Raw genomic sequence first — 18446 nt, 5'->3', positions numbered from 1 at the left:
TATCCAGATTAAGCTATTATGTGATCAGTTACTCCTATATTATCATTATCTTGATTTTTTAGAATCTGTAATACGATTTCTCTAGTTATAAGGTATTCCATGCAAATGACTTTTCCACATAACAGAAGCAACATTTTAAGCACCCATTTTTATTTTTGTGTTAACGTTATGAATTAGAAAATATATTTATAGTATATTTTATACCTTTTTATCTGAATAGATAGAACATAATAAATATAATTTACCTATTTCTCACTGAATTAAGGTTCATCAACACAAGCAAGAATCCCACTAACAGTGGTTAAGAGTCTGTGCAAAATCCCAAACACAAAGGAGACTGGCCCCTGGCATCAGACAGACAATGCTCAGTTGCCACCTTAAAAATGACGCACTCCATTGTGAAGATGCCACATGCTACGTGGACCTAACACTTCTGAGTGACTGCCCAGTGATCATGCCTTGTCATTCCTGGTCTGACTTCAGTTTTAGATCTGACCACTGGTTTATCTGTTGGACTGTATTGCGTTCTGTCCCTGTTCTAATTACTGACCCATCTGGTCCTTCCTATCCTGGCACTCTGTTTTCCCAGAGAGTGGCCACATTTGGTGTCTCTCCTCTTGCCTCTCTGGAATATGAGTATCAAAGTATCTTTGGCACTAAATAACTCTCATTTTTTCTTCACTCTCACTCCCTGCTTCTCAGCTCTTGTCCAGGCCACCAAGACCCTAATTAATTTGCTACTATCTAGGAGCCTTAGGTTGAGGGTAACTGTCCCTCATGATATTCTAGTGTCTGGGATTGAAATGAGTGACATAGCTCTCAGTGGGTACCATTTGGGTTAAAAAAATAAGAAAAAAGAAAAGGCAGAGAGAGATAAGGTAATTATTTTGATATAGACAATAATGTTCTTTCTCATGTCAATTATATAAATAAGATGTGTGAATAAAATGAAACACTATCATAAACCTTTAACATCATCATCATAACCTAGGAAGTCTTGTTTGACTTCTTGATCTTTGTCCATTTGCTATACTTTGCCAAATTTCAAAAAGATTACCCATACCTAGAAAAATAACAAGCTAAAAAATGGGCAATTCAAATAACAATCTGATAAGACTGGGTTTATGTCACAACAGGCAACTTTATCACTAAGCCACCAACCAACTTAAAGATGAAGCCAAAGTACTATGATTTAATCTCTGGTCAAAAGATATTGCCACATCCACAGGAAAAATTAAGATTAAAGTACTTGGGTTCTAAAGCTGTTAGGACAGTCTACCATCAGATGTTGCCCAATGACATGTAAAATCAACAAAAAAGGAAAATATTTTATTTTTTATTTGCAAATTTATTTCTAAAATATTTAACCTACTGCACGAGAGACATTATAATTCAATTTTTAAAAAATCTCCAATCAAGAAGATTATTCAACATCCACAGCCCATCTTCTAGGAATACAGATGAAGAGACACATTTTTTTCAGAGAAAATTCCATTTAGAGTTTCTTACAGCCTTGATTTCTTGCAATATTTTGATCAAAAGTAGTATGACTAATGTATAATGGTTAGTATCTCAATAAGAGACAAATACATGTGTATAGCTGGTATTCAATCCTCTGATGTCAGGTTCACTGAGGTTAATCATTTTTTAAAATGACATCATATTCATACCATCTGGCACCTTAATAAATACCGTACATTACAATCAATGTTGTTCTCAAGTGGGGGCTCTAGCTGCAAAAGCTCTAGCAAAAATTCAGCCAATATTATTTTTTTAGATAAAACCATTAATGTATTTTTCTTATTTTTGAAAGTAATGTAAGTACATTAAAGACACTTTTGATATCATGTATTTGCAAAGTAAATTAAAATCTCCAGTAATCTCACCATCCAGAAATAATCAGTTAATATTTGAGGATATATATATGAAGACATTTCTCCAGAAAAGGTATACAAATGACCAATAAGCATACTGGTAATACAGTAATGGAATATATACATTTAATCTTTTAAAATAAAAAGATTTAGGGGCACCCTGCGTGGCTTAGTAGGTTGAGCTTGGTCCAACTCTTGGTTTCGGCTCAGGTCATGATCTCATGGGTCATGAGATCAAGCTCTACACAGGGCTCTGCACTCTGTGGGGAGTCTGCTTGGGGATTCTCTCCCTCTGCCCTCCCCCACTTGTGCATGCATGCATGCTCTCTCTCTCAAATAATCTTTTAAAGACAGATAAAAAGATTTGTTTGCTGTGCATGTATGTGAATTTACACAGAACTGCATCATCCTTCAATACTGTTTTGCATTCTTTTTTCACTTAGCAATACAACATGAGTATCATATTCTTCTGTGATGCTGTATTTAATGTCACCTCACTCAAAGGGGTAGTATGATGAAAGCTGAATTCTCCTGGGTTAATTTGGTAGAAGGCAAAGAGCTGATACAGGAAGAATAATACACAGAAATAATGGGGTGCTAGAACAGAACAGAGAAGGGGCAAATCAAAGATACATTGCAAAGGGAAAAGACAAACAGGAATTTGATAAAAGATAAAGGGGCAAAAGGGGAAAATGCCGAAGTTTTCGGCCTGAGAGATCTGAACTTTATCTTTAGTCTAGAATAACGACAATGAGAACATAAACCAGATCTGTAAAATCTTGTATACTATGAACAGAGAGAATACGTATCATCTCACCCAATCCCAGAACCCTAGAACGTGGCCCTTGAAGCTTGAAAGGACTAATTTTCATCCAATTTTCATGTCTCAGTGATACTTTTTTTTTTTTTTTTAGTAATCTCTGCACCCAGCATGGGGCTCTAACTCACAACCTCAAGATCAAGAGTCGCACGCTCTACCAACTGAGCCAGCCAGGCACCTCTCAGTGATATTTCTAAGGGGAAAACCAGGAGAACTTGAGACTCAAGGGCCCTAAAGACCCTTAAAATGGGAAACTGAAAGCGAACTGGAAAAGGAAATGAATATACCAAGTTTCTATCCCTGGGTCCAAGATTCAGAGTTAAGATAACCTCAGAAGATTCAGGATAAGTAAATTAGAATGTGTTTCTAATGCTCTAATTCAAGACTCCTCTGGGCAAAAAAATGGTACCAACTACCTTTTAAGAACTGTCACTTAATATCTTTGTGCACCCTGCACTGAACCTTGGCTCCAACCCAATGTAGGCAACTTACTTCTTACTTCTGTATCTCAATTTATTCATTTGTCAATTGGGGGTGATAATATTTCAGTCACAAAGATCTTGTGAGAAATTATGACCTAATATACCTAAAGGGCTTAGATGAGTGGCTCATAGCTAAGGACTCAGGAAAGTCAACTGTACACCTCTCTTCCCAACTTCAGTCCAGCAATAACTTGAAATCAACCACAGTAGGAGTATTTACACTATAGAAACCAGCAAACGCCACAAACACTACTATTCTTCCAAAGAACTGGCTGTTAACATCTTATTTACCAGTACACCACTGACTTATCCCTGTCAATATGAACACATAACTATTAATAAGTCCAGATATGAAACATTCTTTGAGGCAATGGCAAGGATTCCTCAAAAAAAAAAAATCTCATAAAAAAGCAAAAAAGGTGGAGCACCTGGGTGGCTCAGTTAGTTAAATGTCTGCCTTCAGCTCAATTCATGATCCCAGAGTCCTGGGATCAAGTCCCCTGTCAGGCTCCTGCTCAATGTGGAGTCTGCTTCTCCCTCTGCACCTCCCCCTGCTCATGTTCTCTCTCTCAAATAAATAAAATCTTAAAAAAAAAAAACCAAAAAGGTGAGGGACTATTCTAGATTCAACTACAAAAGAAACATCATAAAATGTAACATGTGAAAGCTGAATAGAGCTTTCATTTAAAAATGAGGAGGCAGAATTAGAGAAACTCAATATTCCTTAAATTAATAATTTTTCTGGGGCACCCGGGTGGCTCAGATGTTAAGCGTCTGCCTTTGGCTCAGATCATGATCCCAGTGTCCTGGGATCAAGCCCCGCGTCGGGCTCCCTGCTCAGCGGGAAGCCTGCTTCTCCCTCTCCCTCTGCCCCTGCTTGTATTCCTTCTCTAACACTGTCTCCCTCTGTCCAATAAATAAAATCTTAAAAAAAAAAATTAATAATTTTTCTCAGATGTGATAATAGTCTTAAGATTATATAATAGAATGTCCTTAGTTTTAGATGTACACTTAATTAAGTATTTAGGGGTGAAGTGTTATAATGTCTAAATCATACTTTCAAATGGTTCAGGAAAAAAGTATGAGAGATAAAACAAATGTGGCGAAATGTTAACACTTTATAAATCTAGATGAAGAGTATATTGGTATTTATTTCAAATTTCTCAGATTTAAAATTCTTTAAAATAAAAAGTTAGGAAGAAAATATTCAGGATGTAGAAAAATAAGAAAAAAATTAAATGGAGATAATAAAAACAAAGCAACTAACCCATTCTTTTCCAACTCTGAAAATGTTAGAGCCTTTTTGTAAGTAAAGTAAAGGAAGTCCAAGGTGGCATTTCAAAAAGTGACTCTACCAAACATCCTTAGCAACTAAATATTGGTACAGTAACAATAAAGTATATTTAGGTCTCTCATTAAAGACTAAGATGAGCTTACATTTCAATGGATTAAAAATAAAATCAGAGAACACATGTACTCAACTATTTTATGGCAGGTCACAAGCAGTAATCTCTACTTTTCTTTTTGATGGAAAGATTTTCCGGTCTATTTCTCATAGCAAAAAGTCAGATTATATTTTTCATTGTAAACTCACTCTAGAAAATCAAGCCATTCAGCACTGCAGTCAAGGACTAGCTGCTCCCGGAGTTGATTCAGATGTCTGTAATTTTCTACAATAAAAGGAGAGTGAAAACGGCTCACAGCTTTTGTGCTAGAAGAGGGGAAGAAACATAAATAGGAAATCAAGGTTACTAAGAAATCACTAATGCCATCACTTCAGAAAATTAAAGTAGTTATTTATTGTTCTCTGATGAACCTTGAAAGTAAATAGCTGTAAACAGAGACCATTCTTTAATTATGGTGCTGAACTCTATTGATTCCAAAGATCTGTTGTAAATAAAGTACTTGGAGTTCACAGGACTTTGTTCAGGAGCTCAAATTCATTTCAAATTATATCCATATGGCAAAGTCAAAGTTTAGAATTTCCATTTCATAAGCAGAAAGCTTTTTTCTTTAAATTACACTAAATGAAAATGCTTGCTTATTAAAAATCAGAAGCAAGTAAGTCCTGACAAAGCTGGGTACATGGATGAAAGTCCTATTACTCTTTATGTTTGACACTTTTCTGTATAATTAATGTATTTCAGTGAAAAAAGAAAAATATAAAGAATTACAAAGAATAGCAATGCATTAATTCAGGAGGCAATCAAAGAAGAGGAATGTTGCATGATCTAACTGTAGATTCACAGTGGCCCCAGATGGGAAGAAATATGACATGCTCCTCTTGTGGGCTTGTGTATCGTCTGTTTCTTCATCAAGAAGCTGTAGAGCACAAAAGGGGATGCCATGGGTTCCCAGTTAAAAAATCCGGGCCAAGGCTTTATCTCTAACCACTTACTTGCTACCTATTTAACCTTAAGCAAATATAAGTGACCTTCTCTACACATCCCTTTCCTCATCTATAAAATGGGTATAATGACAGTATCTACCTCATAGGTACTGTTGAGAGGATAAGATAGTGCTTAGCACAGTACCTATGTCCTATGTCATTAGTACCCAATGTTAGGAGTTGTTCTGTGGAGGTGGTGATTGCTACTGCTGTTGATATTACTATTATGATTGGACCTATGAGAAGAGAAGATCAGGACTGAGTGATACGCAGGTGATGACAGAGTGTAATTACTGTTCTTTGTTTGCTCCCCAACTCCTGTCCCAATTAAGTTTAATTTGGCCAGTTATTGGACTAGGGGTGAGCCTTTCATATTCAAATTCTGACTAATAGTCTAACCTATCCCTGTCAAGGTTCCAATAGCCAAATGACATATAAAAATAACAATGAACCTCCCCAAAGCCATCTTATTTATTCATTCAATTTACATCATTGAATGTTCAAAAGATGCTGGCACTGATTTATGCCTTCCGTGTTGCTTCTGAAATGTCATCTAGATTTCTATGCCAACATATTTATCATAGCTTTCTCTTCTGATAAAATTCATTTAGTGAAACATTTCAGTTTCTTAGATAATTAGATGTACAATTTTAAATAATTTCTCTTCGTAAAACATACTTCAATTCATGAGCTGTAAGGTAGGACAAAAGTAGATAAAGGAAAGAAAGCCTGTGAAGAGAGAAAACAGCCCCTAAAATCAACAATACTCAAATCTCACCTACAGCTTCTAGTAACATAGGAGAAAAAAAAAAAAAAAATGGTAACAGAGCTAAAGAAACCCATGACTGTGCCTTCAGAATCCTTTGATAATGGCAATGGATACTAGTTTTTTTCTTTTAATTAAATAATAATCATTCACAGATGTTAAAATTTTCTTTTATCCTTAACAGAGTTCCTTCATATAAACACCAGCTACTATACTAGTCCCTCTTATGCTCACTTAGACAAATGTAACATTTTCATCTCAAGTTCATGCAAGCATATTAATAACAGTAGCAATAAATACTTCACAAAGAATATTACTCACAGGAGTACATACTTCGTTAATACCACTTCTTTATATGAGTCCCCTTTGGGGGATTAATGCCTAATCAAGGAGAAAAGGCAGTCTCAATGTGGTTCTCTAATTCTGTTTTTGATTAATTTGTTTTCATCAATTCATGAATAACTTACAAAAAAGAAGCCATAAAGAACTGTTATAATTATGTGCATTGGAAAGCATCAAGAATAAAGAAATGCAGAACTCAGTGAGGCAGAAAATGAAATTTCAGCTTCCTAAAAGAAATTTCAGGTAGAGCACTCAACAGGAATTTCAAGCAATCAAATTAATCTTATTACTGAAGATGCCCCAATATTTTTTTTCATGTGTTTAAAGTGTACTCTGAGGTGTAAGAATAAAATGGTAATTTACAAAACAGGAAAACAAATGTATACAAGTAAGATACTCTTTGGAAAAAATATTTTTAAATCAATGATAAAAAATATTTAAAATAATTATTTCTTTGGTTAAAAGTTCCATAAGAAAACCAAAGGGAAAGAATTACTTTTTATGTCAAGGATGTTGTTATCTTCATTCCAGTAGTATACAGGTATACACGTCGTAATTCACATTAGTAAGAAAAAATGTAATTTTAAACCCACCTTCCAACCTTAACCCAATCAGTTGGTATACAAGATACAGCAGAATTCTTTACTTCAATCATAAACTAAAAGAAATACAAATAAAAATTAGATATTTAAATGATTAACCATTATTAAAGCTTCCTCAAAATTGTGCTATAAATTTAGTAAATACTACTCTCAACATGCAAAATAAATCCAGTATTGTTAATAGGAAAGTTCAAATATGTCCACCCAACCAAATATCATTACTTAGGGTTGCAATACTTGGGATAAAGTACAATATGTATTGATCGAAAGTTTGTAATAAGCATATAACTCGGCACTTTAATGTTTATAACGTTGTCATGTGCACATGTGGCGATTTTTCTTTTTTTAATGGCCTCTTTCATTTATTAGTACCCAATTAAGAATTCCATTATACTCAGTAATAAGACTGAAGTTCTTACAAAGTACATACAATTTTAAAATATCAATTACGATGTGCTATACCAGTTTCAGACATGGTCCATCCCCTACTCTGAACAGAAGAAGATTTATTGTCATAGTTTTTATCCAAAGAGCCCAAGTGCTCTAAGAATATCCTCATGAAAAAGTACTGATTTCTTCAGCTATTAAGGGAAGAAGAGATTTCTTCCCATCAGTGTTTTAAGTTTTCACTCATATGAACCATATCTTTATAGAGCCGTGTTCTGCAAGCAAGCTTTTCTGAAATCAATCAGGAAGCAAGTGAAATAAACTTCTTCTATCATGCCTTTCCTTTTTAGCATTAGTTGTATATCATCTCTTCCTCCTGCTCACTCTCCTATATTACTGAATAAAATTGTGTTTTATTTAAATGAATAAACACACAAACACTTATTTTATACAGGAGGAAACCCAGAAGCTCTGTGGCTACCACTAATTTTGAGATGGCACAGGAACTTTTTTACACATACCAGTTTTATAACATTTCTGGTATTTATAATATGCATATTATTAATAATATTGGCCTATCTTTGAGTTTATTTTTCTATATAATTTTTACATTCATTATAATACAGAAATTATTGGTTAATTTTAAGAATTTTGGGACTAATGATGTCTTCCTGGATAGAGAGAAATTAATACAATTTCAAATCTGCTACACCCAGTTAAATAGTGAAGAGTCAAAAGTCTAAAAAAGTTCCCTTCGGCTACAAAAAGTAACTGAGGAAAAAAATCCACAAAATAAATATCATTGAAGAGAAAGAAAAGCACATTAAGACCATGCTAAAAAATTCTGCTTAAATATTATTCGTAAATGTCCTACAAGAAAAGCATAATGATCTTTTTATAAAATAATTCTGGGAAGAGCTATGCCTGCAGCAAACAGCAAAATTCGGGGCCGCAGTGGCTCACTAATACTTGGAAAGGACACATCTAGATCTGTAAAAACACAGAGCTCCACAAGAGTTACCGTGTAAGGAAAGGTGGAAATTTTGAAAAAGAAGCTAAAACTGCCTCAGTGAGATCAGTGGGTAGCCAGATAGGCTGGCTTACTTAAGTAATTTGCCATAACACTGCAGCACGGGGCACTGGGTTCAAATTTATACCTTATACACATCACAGATCGATTCTAATCATGGCCCTTTAGAGCATGCTGGGAACAGTTTGGACCATAATGGTTCAATCTGTAAGTATCAAGGGTCTACTCTTAAGGACCACAGTTCCTCAAACAAGCCATACGCAGAGGCAATACTCGATGGAAAAGAGGGTGAGAGTTGGGAAGGCCCACATGGACCTCCTGCTAGTTACACCCCTGGGGTTACTTCTTCAAGTTGGTGCTGGTCCCGTGTGTCCTCTTCTCAGCTAGGGTTTCTCTTGAGAATTGTCATCTACTAGCAGGTTTTTTTTTCTCTTCTACACTGCCTAACGAATAGGAAATTTTCTCTCTGCTTCTTTTCACAAACATTCTAAGAATGAGCAGACAAGGCCTTTAAAAAACTTTATTGCTACAGAAAAGGAAACTAAAATTGGAAATTAACATATATTTCAGAAATCTTAGAAAATTCTCACAAGCACCTTTCCATGCTCTATAGTTCCTGACTTTCTTAGGTGTTGATGCAAGAAGTATGCCTTGATTTGTTCTGGTAGTTTCTCACATACTCCTGGGATCCAATTCTGTCTTGGTTAAACGTCAGATATTGTTACTCAAACTATAGGCTGTCATATCACTGGGCTTGCATCATTGCTAACTTTGCTTAATTCACTCCAGAAACTGCTCTCTGTTTTCTCCAATACCACACTTAACCCATTCCTACTCTCCCTCTTTCTTCTCTCTCAAGAATTCTCAAGTATTTTTTCTTTAGAAGTAAGATGTAACAGAGAATGCTTTTCACATCTTAAACACACTAAGCAGAATTCAGATATGCTGCATGCTGTGAATTAATAAAATTTTTTTCTAAAGATTTTCCCCCAATATTTCTTCCCTTTTCCTTAAGAATACTACTACTTACCAATACTGCCCCAAATCTAAATATCACCCCATATCCACTCCATATTTGATTCAAGGTTAAAAGATGATTCTCTATATACACAAAATATGAGAAAAACTATCACAGAAGCAGTGAGCTAAGTTTCTGCTTTCATTATTTTCTTACAAATACTTTCAGAGTCAGAAATAATACAGTCAGTAAGGCTTATAGTATTCTAATGAGTACATAAAAACTGAGAACAGAGGTAAAAAAGGAAAGTTGTCAAAAGTATCACTGGCTTGACAATCTACTTAATTTTCCCAATAATAACGAAATCCATGTACTACATGGGCTGCTAAAATAGGTTTTTAAAAAATTATTACAAAGTTATTTCAGAACAGAAGGGTATAAAATAAGAAGCACATACAAAGTAAGGGTTTTCCTGCCTTCCTCTCTCACTTCTCAGAGGTAATCATATTTGATGGAGTCTGTTCTTGGTCCTGTAAGTATCTTTAAATAATTTGCTGATACCATTAGTACAATTTTTAAAAAGAGAATTTGACTATAACAATGCTGAATATCTAGAACTCATTTGGTTTGAACAGAATCACTAATTCTCAAAAAAATGTTGTAAAAGTGATTCTGAATCAATATACTATTCAGTTTCTATAGGTTTTTAAAAACCAGTAAGAATTCATCCCACAGTTAATAACTAAGAAATTTCTTGCCTCAAAGTCATCACCTCAACCTAATAAAGGTTAAGTAAAGAATAAGATAATTTACCTCCCTAATTAGTTGTAACTCAATTATTTCATCTCCATACTGTGCTTTTTCTTAAACTTCACTGCCACACTGATTTAAAAAAGAAAAAAAAATCTCATCTACTATCCCTTATGAATTCCTGATCAGTATTCCCCATTTTTACTGTAAAACTACCAGCTGGATCCAGGACTGTCTTTCCAAGACTTAAGCTTTATTTCAGTTTGCATAGTATGAGCTCTAAAATGTCTGGGTTTCATAAAATAAAACCCAAGATGTTGATAATCCTTGTGTTAATATTTGTAAGTAGAGTGAAATAAGGAATTGGTAGAAAGACTGGAGTCAGGCAGGACTGGGCTTCTGATTTAAGTAACTTACCTAACTATTCCAACCCTCAATTTTCTTCACTACAAAATGGGAATAACCCCTTTCTGTGTTGTTACAAATGTTAAATAATATACATAAAGTGCTTAGCACCATTCTGATCAAGTGCTTGACAAATGGTAACTATATTAGTAGTAGTAGTATACGAATAACATTTACATAGGGCTTTAATGTATGATTAAAAAGCACTTTCACGTATTTTAACTCAATTGGTCTTTGGAGTAGTCTCACGATAGGTGATTCTGCCTTGGTCACATAGCACGAAGGGGGAACTGGCACTTCACACCCAGCTTTTTCCTACTGTCATACCAGGTAACCGCCTTTCTACTACATATCTTTTATTAATGTTATTAAGCAGTTTTGATCATCTCATTTTCAACAAATAGCCCGGACTAGTGGTACTAAGGTCACTTGTTTCCTTTGGAAGGTCCTGACTGCATAGTGAAACCAACTGATGCAATTAAATATTTGGCTGGAGGGTGGGGGGGCCACTAAGTATAAATATTGTCACATTATTTTTCTGTTATATAGACTTCTAGGTGGAATACATTGTGAAACGTCTGCCTGAGGCCAAAAGATTTGAGTCCAAAAGATACACTGACTTAATCAATGGTCTATTACATGGCAGAAGATTAATAAATATTTTAATAGGGGCCCCTGGGTGGCTCAGTCGTTAAGCGTCTGCCTTCGGCTCAGGTCATGATCCCGGGGTCCTGGGATCGAGCCCCGCATCGGGCTCCCTGCTCGGCGGGAACCCTGCTTCTCCCTCTCCCACTCCCCCTGCTTGTGTTCCCTCTCTTGCTATGTCTCTCTCTGTCAAATAAATAAATAAATAAATCTTTAAAATAAATAATAAATATTTTAATAAAGATTATAATCTGTAGGGTTTCTTATTTCAAATAATTATACAAATCAGCAGTCTTTTGGCTAAATATATAAAGTAATGCAAATGTTTAAAAATTTTATTTGAAATTAAGCTCTTCCCCACTAGAAAAATATCTGCTTTTTAAAATCCTGAATAGGGGCGCCTGGGTGGCTCAGCCGTTAAGCGTCTGCCTTCAGCTCAGGTCGTGATCTCAGGGTCCTGGGATCGAGCCCCGCATCGGGCTCCCTGCTCCGCAGGAAGCCTGCGTCTCCCTCTCCCACTCCCCCTGCTTGTGTTCTGTCTCTCGCTGTGTCTCTCTCTCTGTCAAATAAATAAAATCTTAAAATAAAAATAAAATAAAAATAAAAAATAAAATCCTGAATAAAATGTTCATCCATCCAATGGAAATTATTCACAAATTTCCTAATTTGCTATCTTAACGAAGTAGAATTTCTCAAATTCCCTCAGTTAGGCTCTCTATATTTTATTAAACATAAGGTATAGAAGTAGCATGCCTCAAGACTCAGAATAAGACCGGGCGCCTGGGTGGCTCAGTTGGTTGAGCAACTGCCTTCGGCTCAGGTTGTGATCCTGGAGTCCCGGGATCGAGTCCCGCATCGGGCTCCCTGCTCGGCAGGGAGTCTGCTTCTCCCTCTGACCCTCCCCCCTCTCATATGCTCTCTCTCTCATTCTCTCTGTCTCAAATAAATAAATAAATAATAAAATCTTAAAAAAAAAAAAAAGACTCAGAATAAGACCAAAGGATACAACCACATTTAAAAAGCATACTTCTTCCTGATTCTCACTCAGATATTAATAATATCAAACTTTAAACTGAAGTATGCATGCCAAAAAACACATTCTGAACAGCAGTTACATCAGCTCATGGAAGACTCACTAATTGTAGGTTTTCGCTACAGTTTTGGGTTTTTTTGTTTGTTTTTTTCTCGCTATTTGTTCTCTAGCAGCTATACTACTAACTTCAGAAGGAAACCCTACCTTTTAATCACTGTGTGATCCAACCAACACAGGTGGTTCACTTCTATCTTTCATTATCTGCAGGCCAGAGATCAAAGACTAACTTTTCTCTCCTGGATTTAGGGTAAATGAATCCTATAAGTTATGATTAACAAGAGTCACATTTTCTATAATACAATTTCAACTAATAATATTAAAACACATGTAACATTAAATTGCATGATTTTACCAAGAGAGTAAAGTAAATAAACACACAAAAAACTGTTATTAAAATAATTCTTACCAACACAAAGTATTACATCATATTTCCAAGGAACAAAAGAGAAAATCTGAAAACAAACAAATATTCATCCTATCCTCGGATTTTTGTTTACGTTTTATGAGACTGACGCGCTGCCCACTGCGCCAAGAGGGCCGCTTTTGTTTACATTTTAAAATAGCTTTTCTACTTGAGATAAACAAATGCAAAATAAAAGTATGTTGACATTACCTCCTGTCCTGACACTGTTACATATTGTACAGAAGGATTTTTTAGTATTTTCCGTATTTCTTGTAAATGTATTTGGATCTTGTCAGTAACTTCTTGAATTTCCTCCTTCCTCTTTTTTATTAAAGGGAAGTCAGTAAGGTCTTTGAATAATTCAGTTTTATTCCCAGTTCTAAAAAATGAAAAAAAAAATGCAAATACATATATTGAAGCATACTACCTATACCAGTTATCAATTATTTTTCACAGCATGATAAATACCAAAGGGTTGGGAATCAGGAAAGCAAGGCTCTAATCCCAGCTCTGTCACTAAGTATTTATGGGTTGGTTTCTTAATTTCTTTGAATATAGACATAATTATCCCAACATCATTTTCATTTTGCAAGTTCATGATTCCCGTGGTGAAAATGAGAGATAAAATTAAGTATGTGTTGTTCACCTATGCAGAAAATAAACACGAATGTAAATACTGTCTTTCTTCCCCTTTTATAAAAGAGTTCTTTGTGTGATGAACTATAAAATGACTACCTCATAAAGGAAAACTTTGCTTCTGTGGTTTACAAACATAATGCAGACTACCGCTGGGAATCTAGGAAATAAGTGTAAGATGCCATCTGACTCCCACGTTTGAATTAATAAACTGCTACTATTTGTTCTGCCTGGACTTTATCTTTTCATCATCTGGTACCTGGAGAAGTACTGTTATCTGTCCTTGATAATGAACTGCCTAAGTTTTATATGGCAGAGGGTTACTTTCAGCTATCATAGACAGCCTTTAGCATCCCATCCCATTTCTAATTTCAAATGCAACGTCTACCAGTACCGCGAGGGAAGCTTACAAATCCATACAACAAATGGCAAATCTATTAGTTCTTCCTTTCCAGCAGTGACAGTAATCTAAGAGTCTACTACTTACTTGGCAGCTTGTTCATTAAGCATCCTTAAGTAACGTTCCACTGGACTGAGGAGTTCAGGAATCTCTAAAATAAATGTCTGGAGCAAGTCTGACCGAACATGGGAATTAATAGCAGGTATTAATGCTTGAAATTCTGACTTCAGGTGATACAGGGTTTTGACAATCAAGAAGAACTCTTGTGTAGAACACTGAAAAAAGAAATCTTTTTTAGCTAAATAACGTAAGATATATGAACATGAAGTTTAATTAGTGGTCTTTTAATTAGTGGTCTTTTCCTTTTTAGTTAATGGTCTTTTTCAAGTTAGAATTCAAGAAAATTTTAATTTACTCTATATACTAGTTAATTGAAATAAAGTATTGTTGATAACTTCTAAATGTTAAATTAATAGTTCAAACACTTTATAACATTTTAAAACTCTAAAGAAAATAATTTGGGCCAGGGAGAATAAAGCCAATACTTGTTCAATAATTTTTCACTTTAAAATATATTGACCATATAGCAAAAATGCAGTAACCAATGTCAAAAATATAAAGGACAATTCTGGGGAAATATCTGCAAAACGTGTGAGAAATAAATGGCAAAATTCTTCCCAGTTTAATGAGCTCTTCTTACAAATCTACCTGGAAAAGATGAATAATCCACAGAATAATGGCTAAGTGAACTGAATATGCAGCTCATAAAAAAAAAGAATGTCCAATAAGCACAATTAACCTCACACATAATTAGAACAAGCAAATTAAAATGACAAGATAGCATTTGTCACTTATCAGAATGCCAAAGATTTTAAAACCTGATAATAGCTAAGTCACACAGGTTATTAAAAAAGCCACTTTTATATACAATTAGTAGAGGCATAACCTCTTTGAAGAGTAAAGTGCATATACCCTTTGACTAAATAATTCCACTATTAAAAATTAAACGAAAACTATACTTAACAAGTAGTGAAAAAGTATGTGTATCTGAATATTTATAGTAGCACTATTGGTAATAATATTAAAAAGATGAATAGGAAACAAGTATCTAACAATTGGGATCTTATTAGGAAAAGCTCATACAATGTAATAGTATTAAACAGTTAAAAAAAATTAAGACATCTGTACATATTGATGTACAGATCAACATGGAACTCCATAATTTTGACAAATATTACATATACATAGTATATGTTTATACTATATACCATATGTATTTATACAGTAAAATTTCATTTTTGATTCTTCATACTATATGCATTATTCTATATAGATAAAAATGTAAATAAAAAATATCTGGAAGGGTACATATGTTAACTTACTCTAGTTACCTCTGGGTGGTGTGTATTCAGGGGGAAAGTAGAGGAAAATGTTTTATTCTTTATTTCATACCTTTATAAACACTGTTGCAATTTGTAAACATGAACATGAATAATTTTTACTTTTGGAACTTCTGATAAAGAGAATAAGCTGAACATGTTACATCTAATTTCACACTATCTTGAAACTACAGTCCAAGATTGTTTAAAAAGGCATAAAACCTCAAGAATAACTAGAAGACAGCAGTAACAACATCTTAGAAACTATAAAGTAAATAGATAAGTGGTAACTGACTTAGAAGATTCAAAATATTAGCATTTCAAGCTGGCTATGAGGAAAACTAGAACCCAACTTGAGTTACACCAAGAATCCTAAAAGACTCAAATTGGTGGCACAAATAATCTTTAGAAGAGGAAGCTGGGAGTGGGTGGGTGGGTAGAACATGACTGGTTGCAAATGAATTAAGAAGCAATTATCCCTCAATATTTTATTCCTCTCCATGCCACTGAGCAATCACTATTTTCCTAACCAACAAAAGACTAATTTTATTCTCTGGAGAAGGTAAAACATAGTGTACCTGAACCATCTTCAGGCACAGTGAAAGATGAGAATACCACCAAAAGCAAGGGATTAAAATAAGAGAAAACGGAGATTCCCAATTGCTTCCACCTAGCTCCCAGAACATCGTTAGCCATTCAGGAGGCTAAAAGAGTCCCTAGGGAATAGCACAGGCCCAAGAGGAAAATTCTGAAGATACTAAAGCAGGGTGCTCGCTTCAGCAGCACATATACTAAAATTGGAATGATACTAAAGCAGGAGTTCACTCCAAAAATGGATCAGCTAGTACACTGTACAGTTTACTTCATATTTTGCAATCCATATTCATCTACAGAGATCTTTTTTTTTAAAGATTTTATTTATTCATTTGAAAGAGAGAGACACAGTGAGAGAGGGAACACAAGCAGGAGGAGTGGGAGAGGGAGAAGCAGGCTCCCCGCGGAGCAAGGAGCCTGATGTGGGACTCGATCCCAGGACCATGGGATCATGACCTGAGCTGAAGGCAGTCGCTTAACTGACTGAGCCACCCAGGCGCCCTACAGAGATTTTCTTATCAGCATTTTATCCACTGATAAAACTCTTACCCACTCTTTAAAAATGATCAGGCATCAGATAAAAAATTCTAACATGAAATGAAAAAACCAAAACAATCAATTAATCAATCAACAAATACTAGAGGGAATACAGCCTATATACGTAGAAGAAAATGTCTTAGAAAAAACCAGTATTACTGTTGGTGGGAATGCAAGCTGGTGCAGCCACTCTGGAAAACAGTATGGAGGTTCCTCAAAAAGTTGCAAATAGAGCTACCTTATGATCCAGCAATTGCACTACTGGGTATTTACCCCAAAGATACAAATGCAGTGATCCGACAGGGCACCTGCACCCCAATGTTTATAGCAGCAATGTCCACAATAGCTATACTATGGAAAGAGCCCAGATACCCATCAAAAGATGGATAAAGAAGATGTGGTACACATATACAATGGAATACTATGCAGTCATCAAAAAAATGAAATCTTGCCATTTGCAATGACGTGGATGGAACTACAGGGTATTATGCTAAGCAAAATAAGTCAATCACAGAAAGACAATTACACAATCTCACTCATATGTGGAATTTAAGAAACAAAACAGGATCATAGGGGAAGGGAAGGAAAAATAAAACAAGACAAAATCAAAGAGTGAGACAAACCGTAAGAGATTCTTAATCATAGGAAACAAACTGAGGGTTGCTGGAGGGGAGGAGAGTGGGGGGATGGGATAACTGGGTGATGGACATTAAGGAGGGCACGTGATATAAGGCACATGGAGTATTTAGTAAGACTGATGAATCACTGAACTCTACCTCTGAAACTAATAGTAATACATTATATGTTAATTAATTGAATTTAAATAAAAACATTAAAAATAAATAAACTTTAAAAAAAAACAATATCCTCAGTTAAACAGAGAAGAATGCAATCATGAAACAAGAACGGGATACTTTTTTTTTTTAAATAGGAACATTCAGAGAACAGGATTCAATCAATTCAAAAGAACTTCAAAAAAGAAAGAACCTAAATATAACTCAGGAAAATTTCCCAGAACTTGGTTGCCAAATTTAAAGGCTCAATACATGGGGCACCTGGGTGGCTCAGTTGTTAAGCGTCTGCCTTCGGCTCCGGTCATGATCCCAGGGTCCTGGGATCAAGCCCCGCATCGGGCTCCCTGCTCCACGGGAAGCCTGCTTCTCCCCTCTCCCACTCCCCCTGCTTGTGTTCCTGCTCTCGCTATCTCTGTCAAATAAATAAATAAAATCTTTAAAAAAAATAAATTAAAAAAATATATAATAAATAAATAAATAAATAAAAATAAAAAAAATAAATAAAGGCTCAATACAATGGATGAAAACAGAACCAAATCATGGCAAATCATCATGAAATCTGAGAATATCAGGGATGAAAAGAAAATGTTCCAATTTCTGGAAGGAGATAAAGTCACGCCAAGAATCAGGAATCCGACTATCCAACAAAAATAACAGAAGCTAGAAAACAATGGAGTAACACAAAATTCTAAAGGAAAATAATTTATAGCCTAGAACTTTATACCCAGTCAAACTACCAATCAAATGTGAGTAGAAAATAAGACATTTCCAGGGGCGCCTGGGTGGCTCAGTAGGTTAAGCATCTGCCTTTGGCTCAGGTCATGATCCCAGGGTCCTGGGATCAAGCCCTGTGTTGGGCTCCCTGTTCAGTGGAGACACTGCTACTCTTTCTCCTTCTGCCCCCACCGCCGGCTCGTGCACTCTCTCTCTCTCTCTCAAATAAATAAAATCTTAAAAAAAAAAAAAAGAAAAGAAAACAAGACATTTCCAGACATTTCAAAACATTTACTGTTGACCCTTGAACAACACAGGTTTGAATTGTGCAGGTCCACTTCTACACAAATTTTTTTGTATAAATACTACAGTACTGCAAATGTATTTTCTCTTTCTCAGAAGAAATTGTCTTAATATTATGATTTTCTTCACATCTTTTCTCTAGC

General features: G+C 35.2%; 1 protein-coding gene across 5 annotated transcripts in view; it reads right to left on the bottom strand.

The window, feature by feature from the left end:
• The window catches only part of MSH3 (mutS homolog 3), a 187540-nt gene that overhangs the window by 68951 nt on the left and 100143 nt on the right, over window positions 1–18446 (bottom strand). For all 5 annotated transcript variants that reach the window (XM_045897423.3, XM_064596296.1, XM_045897431.3 and 2 more), the window contains 4 exons: window positions 14070–14257; window positions 13157–13325; window positions 7267–7331; window positions 4771–4887 (listed from right to left, as the gene is read on the bottom strand). In XM_045897423.3, the coding sequence (XP_045753379.1) occupies window positions 4771–4887; window positions 7267–7331; window positions 13157–13325; window positions 14070–14257 (539 nt within the window). The remainder of the gene's footprint in view (window positions 1–4770; window positions 4888–7266; window positions 7332–13156; window positions 13326–14069; window positions 14258–18446) is intronic.

The sequence above is a fragment of the Mirounga angustirostris genome, unplaced genomic scaffold (assembly GCF_029215605.1).
Source record: "Mirounga angustirostris isolate CCGP_5_RB_7025 unplaced genomic scaffold, mMirAng1.0.hap1 SCAF_7, whole genome shotgun sequence".
Taxonomy (NCBI): domain Eukaryota; kingdom Metazoa; phylum Chordata; class Mammalia; order Carnivora; family Phocidae; genus Mirounga; species Mirounga angustirostris.
This window is presented reverse-complemented; position numbering and strand designations above follow the sequence as displayed.